This window comes from Psittacula echo (genome assembly GCF_963264785.1).
Source record: "Psittacula echo genome assembly, chromosome: 11".
Classification (NCBI taxonomy): Eukaryota; Metazoa; Chordata; class Aves; order Psittaciformes; family Psittacidae; genus Psittacula; species Psittacula echo.
In genome coordinates, this window is record NC_137746.1 from 1,230,596 (window position 1) to 1,245,554 (window position 14,959).

The 14,959-nt window shown below is 44.1% G+C and overlaps 1 protein-coding gene across 1 annotated transcript in view; it reads left to right on the forward strand.

The window, feature by feature from the left end:
• The window catches only part of NR3C1 (nuclear receptor subfamily 3 group C member 1), a 62,201-nt gene that overhangs the window by 31,079 nt on the left and 16,163 nt on the right, over positions 1-14,959 (forward strand). The window contains exons 3-5 of the mRNA XM_080627111.1: positions 3,826-3,989; positions 8,034-8,150; positions 12,239-12,517. Of these exons, the coding sequence (XP_080483237.1) occupies positions 3,826-3,989; positions 8,034-8,150; positions 12,239-12,517 (560 nt within the window). The remainder of the gene's footprint in view (positions 1-3,825; positions 3,990-8,033; positions 8,151-12,238; positions 12,518-14,959) is intronic.

The window sequence follows — 14,959 nt, forward strand, 5'->3', positions numbered from 1 at the left end:
CGGCTGGAACAGCCTCACCAGAGGCACATGGTGCCGGTGTCTCAATGTGTTCCCTGGGCCCTGGCCTCTGGGACCCGGGAAGGGAACAACGGGACCTGCAGGGGAGCCAGGACCTGGGAAGGGGAAACTCCACATCCCCATAAACATTTCCACACCCAACTTAATGTAGGTTTGAACCTTGAGCCTGGTTTGAAAGTCTCGGGTAAATGATTAACATGGACGTGGCTTTGGTTAAACAACTTCATTTCTGCAGAGCTCGTGCCTCTGGCTGCATCTTCTTGTCTTTGAGTCTTTCCAGTTTACCCCCACACAGTTCCTTGACTGGCAGTGATAAATCTGTCTGTGCAAGTCAATAGAATTAGATTGTCTGCAGTGTCTGAAAGCACATGGGAACGGAGCTCAGGACCCTCAAGCAAACACCGTGCCTCCCAAAAGAAAATTAATTCAAGTTTTTGCAAATTTAGAATCCTTAAAATTTGGATTTATTTTTTCCTCTCTCATGGGTGCTGCTTGACTTGTATTTAGGTCAGTGTCACACTTTATTAGGGGTTTGAGATTAAAAACATTTCTGCAAATAGCGATAACTTTTTCATTATTCTATTATCTCAGAGTGTAATTTCCCTCCCTTACCTCTTCCTTAGGAAGTGGTTGTTTGTCTTTTACTTTAGGTAAAAGATTTACATGAAACCTGCAGCCAGCTCGCTGTAGCTCTTGCAGGAGTCCTTATGCACTATAATCCCTCTGGTCTCCATGTTTCAGGCAGGCAAAATCGTGTTTTACACAACCAGGGGACTGTCGGTGTCTGGCAGCTCTCCACACAGTTAGTAAATATTGGCCTTATCTGATATAGCCAGGCTTGAAAAGATATGCCAGGAGCCCAGATTAGATTGCTGGCTACTGCTTTATTAATCAGTGTAATAATTTATTTTTAGTTTTAGAAATCATATCATCTGTTTTCTTTCTCATATTACATTTTCTATGGTCCTGGTGCAGAAAATGAGTCCTGTTCAAAAATTAGAGGTGATTGAACAGTTTCAGTGGAATGTGTTTGCCACTACCACGGTTTCTATGACAGTTGATGAATATTTCCTTAAAAATGCTCCTGGCAGAAATGCATAAGGTATAAAGAGTTTTATTTTTGTGTCTAAATTAGCTGTCTTCAAAACTCTGCACAGAAAGATGTCTCTGTCTTTTTCTGGCTTTAATCATGTTAATGAAATGAAGCTCTCAAGTTATATGTTCCTTATCTAAAATCATAGGCTCACAGCCTGTATTTCAGTGTTTAAACTGAGATTTTGAGTGTAAGAAAAGGAAGAATAAGAGAAAATAAGACAACTTAGAGTAGCTTCTGATTGGCCAGTGATTGTGGATTTAATGGGGAGAGGAGAGTTCTGCATGTGACACTACAGAGTGGAGAAACAATTTAATTCCTTTTCCCAAATGGATCAATGAGCTGGGGAAAAACAGATCAAAAGCACAACAAACCAACCAACAGAAGAAAGCAGTCTGTGTTCAAGGCCAGGTTGGACGGGGCTTGGAGCAACCTGCTCTAGTGCAAGGTGTCCCTGCCCATGGCAGGGGTTGGAACTGAATCGGCTTTAAGGTCCCTTCAGCCCAGACCATTCCGGTATTCTGTGGTATCTGCATGGTCCGTATCGAACAGCTTTGTATTAAGAGGCAGAAGAAGTAGGTTTGAATCCTCAGCTTCCATGAGGTTCCATGAGGACAAGAAACCTCATGGAAGCAACCTGCAAATCCATAGCCATTAGCTTCTGTCTTCATGGGAGGAGATGGGGCCATGCGGTGGCAGTTTCCATCATTACAGTGTTCATTCCTCGAGTGCCTCTGCTCCAAGGAAGGCAGTCGTGCTTTGTAGAAATGAGGATGAGCATGTAATTAAAGATGCCTGTTTGCAAGGACATCAAATAAATGTAACTGGGTTAAATTATATTCTGCCATTACTTGGATGTTGAGTGCTGGATTGTGCAACCTTAGTGTTTTATTACAGTGCTCTGCTCTTTAGAGAAGATAAATTTATTGGAAAATGCCAAAAAGCCATCATATGGATCATAAACAGGATTACAGTCAATTGGGGACTGCCACTTCTGTTGACAGGCTACCTAATGCAGGTTGTCAGACTCTAGAGTGGTGGAGTAGAAGTAGTGTTGCAGCAGTTCACAAATGTTGTCTGAACACAGTGGAGTGATATGATGGATTTGAGTTCTTTTCCAAGTCCTGAAAAGGAGCGTTCTTCCCTGGGTGGGCTTTTTCTTCCCCTTTTCCTTAAGGTTGACTCATTTACTTCATTCCCTGGCCAGTCTTTCCTGTTGAAGCCTTCACACCACCCTTGCTCTCATCTTAACACTTCTCTCCTCCTTCCCACAGCTATTCCAGCATGTTCGGGCTGTTGCTATGTTCTTGTCTGGTTTTCACTCTTCTGCTGAGCCCTCTTTACTCTAGCTTAGACAGGGATCACCTTCTCCGCTATCACCACCAGCTTCTTGGTTTTTAGGGGGGTCCATGTGTACCTGAGGTCTCCGCATGCCTGTGCTTTATTTCCCCTAGCACAAGTAATTTTCCCTTTTCTCTGCCCTCTGGTTCCGTATTTGACAAGGTGTGGGCTTCACTGGCACATCTGTTTTGGTTTGACTTTTATCCCTCTGTATTCAAGTGGTAAGGTTCCTGCTCCTGTTTTTATTATCTAACTCCCTCCTGGTCAGAACCAATGCACCAGGGACAGGAGTGGTTTCATTTGGGCTGGAATTCTAAGGGGTTTGTGAGCGTTGGAGCGCTGTGAGTTTGGTTTCTTTAAATGTGTAACTAAATCTGCTCAGACTTTCTTGAGGAAAGGAAGAGGAATTTTCCATGCCGAAGCCAGCCCACATGCAAATGTTCAGCCGACATCAGGGAACGTGGATGTTCTGGAGAGCTTCTGAGTAAAGGCACCAAAGTCTTAAAAAGAGGTGTTATTTTCCAGCTTCATCTGGAAATGGCTGGAACCCTGTTGGACAGAATTCTCTGTGAGAATCGCTTTGGGCATACACTGTAGGAATGGCAGTTTAAAATGGTGCGGATAAAGCCAACAAGATGGACCCTACTGCAGGCAGCCCTCAGCAGGTCTGGGCTGTGTTGCTCACTCGTGCTGCAGAGAGAGGATCAGGCTCTGAGCTTCACAACCACCGCTGGTTCTGCTGGTTCAGCCCTTACCATTAGAAGCAGCTCGAAGGTGGTTACAACAGATTGTTTATTGCTCTAACAGCCTTTATTCTTTCATTAGAGAACCAGCCCTTCAGTTGGGAATGGCCTCTTTGTTTACATAGGAAAACCAGCTCCTGAAATTAGGAATACATGTTCTTTTCCTAAAATGCTGGGGTGAAATGATCATTTATTACTGCGAATTTATACCCATGTATGGCTTAATTTGCACAGCTTCTTTGGGATAGTAATATCCCAGTAGAAAAGTGCGTGATGATACTGGAAGCGAAGGTCTTGTAGGACTCCGTGCAGGCTGCAGTGAATGTGACAATAATGAAAACAATATGGAATAAAAGCATGTTTTAAGAGTCAATTTTAAAGTTTAGGGTAATTGTGCAAGAAACTTGGCTTCAGAAACGTGTAAGGCAAGTAATCCTGACCTAGTGAAATAGGCCATGAAAAATCCATGCAGCCTTCCTTATGCTTTGCGGAATTCAGTGTTTAACTCTTTCAGAGTCTGTGTGCAGAGCTGGGGATGGGGGCAATCCATTTCTTGCAGTCAGGAATATTGTTTGCCAGTATCCCGTAGATCTTAATTTAAAGTATTTCTATGCCTTTTTTTTCCTGTAGCCCTGGAATGAGATCAGATGTAAGCTCTTCTCCATCCACAACCTCAGCAACTACGGGACCACCTCCCAAGCTCTGTCTTGTCTGCTCTGACGAGGCCTCGGGGTGTCATTATGGGGTTCTTACTTGTGGCAGCTGCAAAGTGTTCTTCAAGAGAGCTGTGGAAGGTAAGACATGGCGTGAGGAGTTTCCTGTTTAAAAGTAGGAAATCCACATCCCAAACCAGTGTACTTAATCCGACTGGAATCCGTGCTTTAGCTAGAATCCTCCTGGAAAATCCCATCCATTGTATCACTGATCTTTTCATAGTAAATAGCATTGATAATGGTGTATTAGCTGAAGCACAGATTGCATTTACATTTATAAAATGCTCCCATTCACTCACAGTGTAAAAGGATGTTTTGTTGTCTTGGCTTTTTGTTTCTGTCGTTTTCTTTCGCTGTTGTTTTTGTTCATTTGCCCTGTTTATGTACAGATATCTGTCTGTGTGATTAGATCTGTGGAGTTGGTGATTTTTAAGCTTAATGTTAGCTGGTTTGTGTGTAAAAGTGTGTGTGAGAGGTGATACATCTCTTGCGTGCGAGGTTATGGTAGTTTTTCAGTTTCTCCTATAAGCAGTATAGGTTAAATTACATACTTGTCCATGCATGTTATTTGCAGGGATAACTAGGTAACAGGAGCATGTGTGTGGCTTTGGGTTATTGAGATTTCTCTTTAATCACAGGAAGTAAATCATTCTGGAAAACAGAGACGATGGAAAACTAATGGCGTAGCTGTAGTGTGTACTGCAGAGTAAGTGACCTGTGAGTCTGGGGTATAAGTAGCCATTTTACAATGAACTTGGGTTGTACCTCAGTGATTCTTCACTTCAGTGTCAGAGGGGTGCAGAAAAGCATAATTATATATTGAGCATGTTCTCAGTGCCTCTGAAAGGGTCACAGTTCCTCTCTTGCGGAATGATGCCGTTCTCAGTTACAGCTTTCCAGGCTTTCCCGTCTCGTGCCTTCTTCATGCAGCGTTACTGGGTAGTTTGAAGTGAATCGGACTCATTTTCTGCTGGTGTTTTTGCACATTGGGTTTCACTGGCGACGAGGCTGTGCTGGCAAAGATAAACCACCCTGCAGTCCTTCAGAAGCAGCACTTCTCCCAGTTCCCAGCCCACTGGACGCGGGTGCAATAGGGAACCGCGTGGAAGTGCAGAGCCTCTTGGAGGGATCGGAAGCGTTGGGTTCATATCGCAGTTTTTGCTTGTCACCAGGGGAGGGGATGTCAGTTCTGTGGGAAGCAGAGCCTGTTCCTGGAGGGTAACAGGAGACAATATGAGCTTAAGTGCAGGGCTGTCCGTGACTCCCAGCTGGTCTGTGTGGAGCTGCACTCCCATTTAGAGCCAGGCTCTTTAGCTGAAGCAAATAATCATCTGTATCCTTAATAGAAATAAGGTCACTGGGTATCCCTCGGGAGTAGTGTTGTATGGCAGCTGGGTATGCATCATAGCCACGGTTTTGTACGTCCTGAAACAAATCACAGAAGTACCAATACATGAAGAAATCAACCCAGTAATTCTTTCTGATCAGTGGTGCAGCTTGCCACATCTTATATCAGCTGAATTAACATTAAAAATAGAAGAAGGCTTGTGGCTGAAAAACTGCGATCAGTTCCTCAAGGCTCACCTCTGCTTTCATTTTTATTGTTCCTCGATTATCCCAGCCTTAATCCTTCTGATTAGATCATAGAACCCCAGACTGGTTTGGGTTGGAAAGGACCTTAAGGCTCATCCAGTTCCAACCCCCTGCCATGGGCAGGGACACCTTTGACTAGAGCAGGTTGCTCCAAGTCCCATCCAACCTGGCCTGATACTGTGCATGTTTTCAGGAGCCGTTCCAGTATCTGTTAGCTCTAGAATGCACTTTAAGGAACAAATAATTTGCTTTGTCTCTTACAGGCGTTTTTCTTATTAGGAACATATGTAAAAGGAATTTGTTTCTGCAATATCCTTTTTACTAATAGCTGCCAGGCACCTGTCAGTACATAGATCAAGCTGGTGCTGCACGCTGGTCATCCAGCCTTTAGCCTGAAACCCTGTTTTGTGCCTCTGTCTACACACACGTGTGCTGTGACAGAAACAGTCACAGAAACTGAAAGTATCAGTGCTTAGAAAATCAATATCAAGGGTATTTCTTTCAGCAAAGAGCAGAACCAGAGAAGAGGAAGGCTGAAGGTGGGAAGTCAGCTGTGTGTGTATATGCAGCTCTTCATGCCAACAGGCTTTGTTCAGGAGCCCCGGGTGGCCAAAGCCATATTGTTCCAGTTCTTATTTTCATGGTGGTTCAGAGTCTTCATCCCAGAACCAGCCCCGTTCACCCCCAAAACAACCTTGATCCTCCCCTCCTCCGCTTCCTTGCCTTGCTTCACATCCTCACACTCCCCTCCCCTTCAGCTTCCCAACACTTCTGCCTCCTGCTGTGCTCCAGATCATCCTCCTTCTTCAGCGTTTCTAATTCCATCTTCCAAAGTCCGCAGTTTCTAACCTTTTACTTGCCAGCCTGCTCAAATGGGCAAAGACTCGTTCAGTCCCGCAGGGCTTCAGAGCCCCCAGCACTGACCAGTGCCACGCTGAAGAGCCTGCTGTAAATCCCCTTGGAAACATCTCCAGTTGCTCACTACCAGTTTTTACCAGTGAAGTATCTGGGGTTTGAGCAGCAAAGATCATTCCTTCATGCAGCTGGCCTGTTTGTTATCTGGGCAGCAGCCAAACACAGAGCAGAAGGCAGCCTCAACTTCCCTTTATTTTCCCACGACACATTCATGTGACATGAAGGCTTTAATAGGAGGTAATACAAAGAAATAGTGTAGCTTTCGCCTAAAAAAAAAGGCAAGAATAGGCAAGTAGTAAATACAAGCAACCAAACAGCACCTGCACAGAGAGAAAGCTCTTTGTTAGGAGAAAAATTGAACAGTGCAGGAAATTCACCCCTGAGGCAACTGTATTGAGTGTGTGAAGCGTGGTCTCATTGAACATCTTGTGAGACATGAAATTGCTGTCTCTGACTGCGGTGCTGACAGCCATTGGTTTGTGTTTCACGTGTGTGTGTGTATGTTCTGTAGGTACAAGTATGCAAATAGGAAGCAGAATCGTGAATCATGGGTCTATTTTCTGAGTTGTCTTAAACACAAAGATTACACAAGGGTCAGGCAGGGTTCCTGTTCTTTCAGGAAAAGGGGGGGGGTCATTCATAAAGATATTGAGCGCTTCCTTGGAATGTCAACTTGAAGCACTTCCCTGGAGAAGGTTGACTAAAGCCAAAGTAATAAGCTCTGCATCCCCATCAGTTTCACAGCTGACTTGAAACAGATTCCTTAACCAGGCTCTTCTGTGAGAAGACACTAACTCCATTGTTAGTAACTCAGTATTGGGAAAACATGTCTGTTCCTCACAGTGTTATACTATCAGGACTTTGCAATACAATGAACAGCCTAGGCTGCAGCTTTCCGCTCTCTAAAGCAGCATGTTTCTTGATCTGTATGTGGGAGAAGGATGTACCTTTTAGTAGTACCTTCCTCTACAGAAGTTCTGTTGAGACATTTATTCATATGACTTAAAAAATGAAGAATAGGTGCTCCTGCTCTGTTGCCCTGCTCCCATCAGCTAAGAAACACCGCTTAATTTGTGTAGTTCAAGGTTTGCCATGTTTCTGGGGTCAGTTTTGCTCTGAGCCTGTGAACCCATGAAAATGTCAGAGAGCTTGGTTTGCCCAGATCAGACTCTTTAAGTTAAGCAAAGAGGAGGTCTCATGACTTCGAACATGCTGAAAGCTTGCTCTGTGTATCTGTAGAAGTGGTTACATCTGTACTTCCAAAATGTGTTTATGAACGCTGTTTACATCCTTGTGGAACCATTTAGGGAAAGTGGAAACAATATCACTATAGAAAATAGCGTGTAAGGGCATGAAAGTAAGAGAAAAACTGATTGAAGGGTAGAATTCGCCTGATGTTAACAAATAGAAAATAGGATTTCTACCTTAAATTGTTGGCTTTGGTGTCTAAATATGAGAAATGTGTTTGGTGTATAGATGCATGCAATCACATGGGTACTGATCTTACTTTGGCAAGTAAAGGTGTACTGTAGTCCCCAGCTGCTTGACATGACTGGAGAAGGAACGGCTTCCTGTGCTGCTCCGAGCTGACGGTTCTTTCCGTGTGCTTGTGAACAGGGCAGCACAACTACCTGTGTGCCGGGAGGAACGACTGCATCATCGACAAAATCCGGAGGAAGAACTGCCCCGCGTGCCGCTACCGGAAGTGTCTGCAGGCGGGAATGAACCTCGAAGGTACCTTATGTTCAAATCCTGCTCTTACGTTTGAGTCTTAGACAGCACAAGGTGATGCTGCTTATGAAGCAGTTACCTGAGCAGCGCTTTAACCGGTTACAAGTAAGTACCGGGTTTGTGGCATATGTGCGGAGTTCAGTGAAAAGCAGGAGGTTTCTGCGCTGCCGTTTCTCCTCTCCTCTCGCACTCAGCTGCTCGCGCTCGGGCTGTTCAGCAGGAGTGAGTCATACCCGCAGAGCAGGGTTATTTTTCATTCCTGTCAGCACATACATCTCGTTGCCTTCTCACTGGCTGTGAGACAGCAGAACTCCAGGAGATCACCTGTAGGAAAGTGTGATGCCGGCTTGTCCTGACTCAGGAGAGTGACCTGGCACCGAAACCGTGGCGGAGAGGGAAAGCCCAGAGGCACAGACCTAAACTTGGAGTGGGGCTCAGATGTTCAGACTGAAGAGAAGAGGGTTTGTTCATGCTGGGGATCCTTCTTAAATCTCTCTAGAAAAGATAGACTAAATAAATAAATTTATATGTATTTGTTCTCTGCCAAGTCCTGAATGTGGCTTATGAGAAACTGAAGACCATCAACTAGAGATTTAGTAGCAGTTGTAAAATGGCATAAAACGTTTTTATTAGTGTCAGCTCTGTTTTATGCTTGATGTTTTTTCTTGAAGCTGTAGAGATTAATACGGTCCTTACCCAGCAGAGTTCTCATGGTGGTACTGGTGTAATCAAAATTGTCAGATAAAATAAAAATGTCAGAATTGTATTTGTGGGATAGAAATACGAACAGAGCTTCAGTCAGGCAGTGATAATATCCTTTAGTAAAGTGTAAGTGGTGAATTATGTTAAAGAGATGGATGATACATACGATTTTCATTTTGAGGTGGGAAAGAATACATTTTGGTTTAAGAGTTCTTCCAGTTTTTTCTCACCATAGTTGTTTTCAAATTCCATATATTCATGTCTATAGATTCATAGATGTATCTCTATCATGTATATGATATATATAGAAAACATATTAGAATATTAATATATCTCCATCTGTCATTCTTATAGATTCATTTATCTATATAAACAAAGCACTTTATAATGTATGTTACTCCAATAGTAGTAAGCCCTTCCGTTCCTGCAGCAGTTTGTTGGAATTCATTTTAAAGCAGACCCCTACAGAGCTCTCTCGGGCTCTGCGATGAGTTCTTTGAGTTCCTTTCTGCACCAGAGAAAATGGGAATTGAATGACGTCTGATAGCTGCCACTTTTCCACATGGAGTCTGGAGCCCTTCCAGCTATAGTTTGCGTGCCTGAATTTTGGCACTGAGGATCCCAGAGAACACTGACTTTTTGGAGGGTGGATGTCGTTACATAAGTTGTTGGAAAAGGCAGAGCGGAGCCTTTGTGACTGAGAGGGAAAAGGATCTAGAAAATCATCAACGCAGAAATGGAAGAACCCAAGGTAGTGTGAAACAGTGAAAAACGAGCATCAAAACAAGGATTTAGTGGACAGAGCTGAACAGATGGTGAATTGGTTGTACTTCCAGAAGAACTCTTAGGAAAAAAAACCTGGAAGGCAGCATAAAGCGCAGAAGAGACTAAAGAGAAGTTCCTTTCATCTTGTCTATTCAGGGTCACTGTTCAGGAATTACTGTTCTTTAAAAGCCAATTTAAATGTGCTACGTTTTACACAGTCATTTCTTTTTGGCAAGTCGTCAGATGTATCCTCAGTGCCTGAATAATGGTTATCAGCAAACCAGTTAAGGAATGGTGAGAGATCAGACTGTCCCAGCACGGCCCTTGCACTTGCCCCTGCTTGCTGGAAGATTCCTTCCAGGAATCTGTCCAGGCATATTGGGAATAGCTCTCAGTTTCAAATACCTACAGCAAGTTTCACTGTTAGGTATGGGGTAGAAGGCTAACTTACTTATAAATAACTAAATGCATACACAGACTCTGCCATGCAGTGTTTTAATTCTGACCTGCTCTTGTGCTGAGACAGACGTGGTTCCTTCTGCACTAGAAACACGTTACTTGACCACTTTCTCTTATAGTCTGTTTTCGGTCTGGCCCTATTTATCATCCATTCCTGGAACGTGCTTGTTGCTGTTGCTTGGGGGTTTGGGTGTAGGGGACTGGAGGAACATACAACTGTCCAGCTGCAGGTACTAGAGATTTACACAGAGAATAATGGTATTTTGTGCTGCAGCTTCTCTTTCTTTGAATTCTCATTTCCACTTCCCTTGTTAATTGACCCTGGGTATTCCTTGGCACCCATCCTCCTCGTGATGTGTTTGAAGACAAGATTTATTGTTAGGTTTTATGCCTGTAAAAAGTCGTCTCATCATTTTGTTTTTGGCCGTTCAGGCTGCAGTTTATGGTTAAAGTGTTGGCAGTTTATGGGTTTGCTCTGCCGTCTTCACTTTGAGTCTGTTCTCTCCTTTCTACCCAGACCCATTGCCCTGCTGTGTGCCTGCCGTGGGTTTGCCACTGTAAGCCCCATTTTAGAAGTGAGGTGCATGGTCTCGGTGCCTGATCCGCAGCACCGCAGTGGGGATGTTTCACAGAAAGCCTTGGATGCTTTTATTCCCATGCTGAGTTTCTCTGTAGGGATTAATCTGCTGTGATTTGCCCTAAGGAGCTGGTTTTAAATGTGTGGTGGTGTTATATCTGAAAATAAACCGTAAAGCAGCACATTATCTCAACCTTCTTTTTTTGTGAGTTACAATTAAATACCTGTCAGGTCTATTAGCCTAATAAAAATTCTTGCATAATACCTTGTCTTATCAGATAGATTTCTTTTAATTATCATTTTAGCAGACTTTCTGGGCTGGAAATACTCCATACCAGGTGTCTGCATTAAGCTGAAGGCGTGTGCCTGGAAATGTAAGTCAAAGCTGTTTGTTTGCTTTTGAGAACAAGGATAATGGGGCAGAAAATGCCAGAATGTTGAATGGGTTTTGGAGCAGGCATTTAAAAATCTGATGGGACCAACAAGAAGCATTTCGCTCCAAGGGGTGGCCATTGCTGTTCCCCTATGGCAGTCTTGGCAAATGTGGCATTTGGGAAAATGCAATTTATACAAGGCCCATGGAGAATTTTATGTCTAGCAGTTAGTTTTGAAGTCCCTGTTCTAGATAGTGGGAGAAATGGGCTCAGGATGGGGATTTTATACATTAAGCTACAGAGTTGGGGCATTTCTGATGACTGGAGATTTTGAGCAGATCAGTAGACACTTTGAATGTGAAACCACAGGACATGATGCTTCTGTGTCAGTGCTACTGACTGATCTCAGAAGTTCCAGAACAGAAACCAATTAATTGAGACACAGGAAAAGAACTGGGATTCATCCTGCTCTGTGTTCCCAGCACGCTCAGGGTAGCGGATACACCCGGGATTGCTCACAGCCAAGCAGGAGATCCCGTTATTGACAATACACTAATAAAGTTGTTGCTCCAACTTTGTGCAGTTTACAGTTAACATCTCTGTGTGATGGTTTATTTATTTGGCGAGTGAGTTTTATAGTTTAATTACGCAGCAATAATTTACATGCAAGAGAGTTGGCAAGAGAAGAATCTGCTCCTGCCCAGCACTGAAAAACACTCTTTTCCCTGGCTTGAGAGATTGAGTAACTTCTTACAATAATTACATGCATTTTTCCTTTCTTCTGCATGGTTTCTGTACTTCAAGGAACTTACAAGGTGCACAGTCCTGCAAATACTTCCAGACGGGTGTCGTGCTGTCACATGGGGTTTCACTGGTACTCTGCAAATTCGTAATAGAAATGGTAGAATCAGGGCTCTTCTTTTAGGATGAGCCTTGATGATGCCCGCAGATGTTATTTAACTTCTTGAAACATGGGCATAAATGTGACTTTCGCTGAAACATCACGTTTATGTGACAAGACAAAATGTTTTCACGGGAACTTTAATTAGAATTAATGTGAAATGATTTGCAGCTTTATGAAAAGGTGGTTCAGGATATTCAATTGCCTGATCTGCAATTGCAGGACAGCAACAGCAGCATTTCCTCTGTGTTGCTTCTATTGCTGTGTGGCCAGTTCCCGTGAGCTAACCTGTGCATTACCAAAACTTCCCTAGCTCGAAAAACCAAGAAGAAGATAAAAGGAATCCAGCAGACGGGTGCAGCAGGAGCGCGGGATGCTTCGGAAACACCTGGAAACAAGAGCATTGTCCCGGCATCGCTGCCGCAGCTGACCCCAACCCTGGTGTCGCTGCTGGAGGTGATCGAGCCGGAGGTGCTGTACTCGGGCTATGACAGCACGCTGCCCGACTCCAGCTGGCGCATCCTCTCCACTCTCAACATGCTGGGAGGGCGGCAGGTCGTGGCTGCAGTGAAGTGGGCAAAGGCAATACCAGGTAATGCACAAATACATTTCCCCCTGTACTTGGCACTGGGGAGGCTGCACCTTGAATCCTGTGTTCAGTTCTCGTTCCCTCACTACAGAAGAGACATTGAGGGGCTGGAGCGGGGCCAGAGAAGGGCACCGGAGCTGGTGCAGGGCCTGGAGCACAGTGTGATGGGGAAGGGCTGAGGGACCTGGGGGGTTCAGTGTGGAGAAGAGAAGGCTCAGGGGGGACCTGATCGCTCCCTACAAGTGCCTGAGAGGAGGATGGAGCCAGGAGGGGCTGGGCTCTGCTCCCAAGGAACAAGGGATGGGACAAGAGGAACCGGCCTCAAGGTGCACCAGGGCAGGTTTAGATGGAGCTGAGGAACAATTCCTGCCCCAAAGGGTGCTCAGGCATTGGAACAGGCTGCCCAGGGCAGGGCTGCAGTCACCGTCCTTGGGGGTATTTAAAAGATGTGTAGATGTGGCCCTCAGTGCCATGGGTTAGTGGTGGCCTTGGCAATGCTGGGCAGCAGTTGGACTTGATGTCTTAAAGGCTTTTTCCAACCTGGTTGATTCTGTGATCACAAAGTGCAGTGTTTTTATTTTGCTTAAAATCTGCCTTTGAATTTGGTATCTTATCAAAGCCTTCACAGGTAAAGCTTTAGTGATATCTGGGCTTCTTTGTGTGTCTCATGCTTCTGGAGTGGAAAAGCATAAACAAACAGCTTCAAAAGCCTATTACAATTATAAATCAGTTCATTTTACTGGAACCCTTTGTCCACTGAGTGCTAAGATTTGTATTAAAATGGAGGTTTGGTTTTTAAAGTAATACAAAGAACTGTGGCTCCACTGCAGGGAGAATTATTTCTTGAATATTTTTAGCAATGAGGTTCTCTGGACTCAGACTGCAGTTGCTGCGCTGCCTGGTCTGGGTCTGCACTCATGGATGGTTCTTTTTTTACTACCCTTCACCATATCTGTAGGCTTTTGTTGACTGCAAATAGGCATTTCAGTGTCCAGTTCCAGGGTGGAAGTCAGGACATTCATTGTCTCTCAAGCACTGTAGCCACACAATTAAGCTGACTGTCACCAGGGAAACAGGCAAGGTTTGTGGCTGGTTTGGCTCCCACCTTAAGACACACTTAGCAAGTGCCTTGCAGAAGAAGTGATGTCAAATCCCAGCCTTGGACATGGCATCCCATGGTACCAGGGCCGAAGGTGAAGCTGGAGGTCTCTGTATCCCTGACAAAGACAAGTGTTTTCTTCCCTTCCACTTCTACTCGGTACCGCTAACTAACTACCTGCTTTCAAAACCCCAGCAAGACCGCCTCCATAATGTGGATGGTGCCCAAGAATAACATCACTTAGCAGGGCTGCCAAAAAAAATGCCCAATAATGGAATTCATGAGTCATAATGGTGTCTCCTTTGAGGCAGGGAAATAAATTAACAGTAGGGAAGAAAGGCTGGTAAATTCAAATATACATGTCCAGCAGAGCTGGGAATGGAGGGATTTTTATCCCTTCAGGGCTTCTCTGCAGTGGGGGATTGGGATGAGTTAGCCTGCGTTAGAAGTTCACATGCATGCACTTTCTTCTGGGACGAGTCTTCAGGAGACCATCTGGTACTCACAAATACAGATTTAGATGCTGGTTTTATACAACAGTTCTGTGTTCATCATCTCTTCGAACAGTTTCCCTAATTAGAGAAACCCTTCAGGTTGGAACATATGCTTTGAATGTAAATGCCAACCTTCTCTTTAATAATCACACTAATAGGAACTATTCCTATCCCCTTTTTATCTGCTTTTTGTGTTTGTTAAGGTGGTTCTTCGTTAGTATCTAATTTATATATACTGCTGCTGTTGTACACCTTCAGGCACGCTAACAGGGAGCCAGCGTTGCCTGCCAAACCCTTTAGCTGGGATTTCAAAATCATGAAATAACTTTGAAACACTTTGCCTCTGTTTTAGAAGTAGTAAATCGTACTTGATGCTGCTCCGAAGGCAGAAGCTTTTCTTGGTTAGACATACCAAGTTTTGTTATATATGAAACTACTGCATGCCATCCATTTGCACGTCTCCAGGCAGCAGCGCTCCTGTGAGCTCTCTAGATGTCAGATGCTTAATAAAATTAAATAAAATCAACTGAATTCAGGCTTCAGTGGTGATTCAGTATGGCACAATCGTGTCTTGCTAAATGTAGGCAGGATCTAATAGGAGCTAGTGCTGCACATTAAAAACTGTCTGCATTTTAAGACTATTTAAGGGACCAGTTTTCAGATTTTACACATTTCCTCACTGATTAATTGGCTCTGCTCGTGCTGCATTGTAAGATCAGAAGCAGTTACTGATGGTAACTAACGCAGTACGTATTTTGTAAGTTCAGTGTAGAGCTGTTGAATAAGAACAAAAATTGATATTAAGCCCCTTAATGCCTAGTGGGCTGCGCTTGCAAAAAGTCAAAAATACTG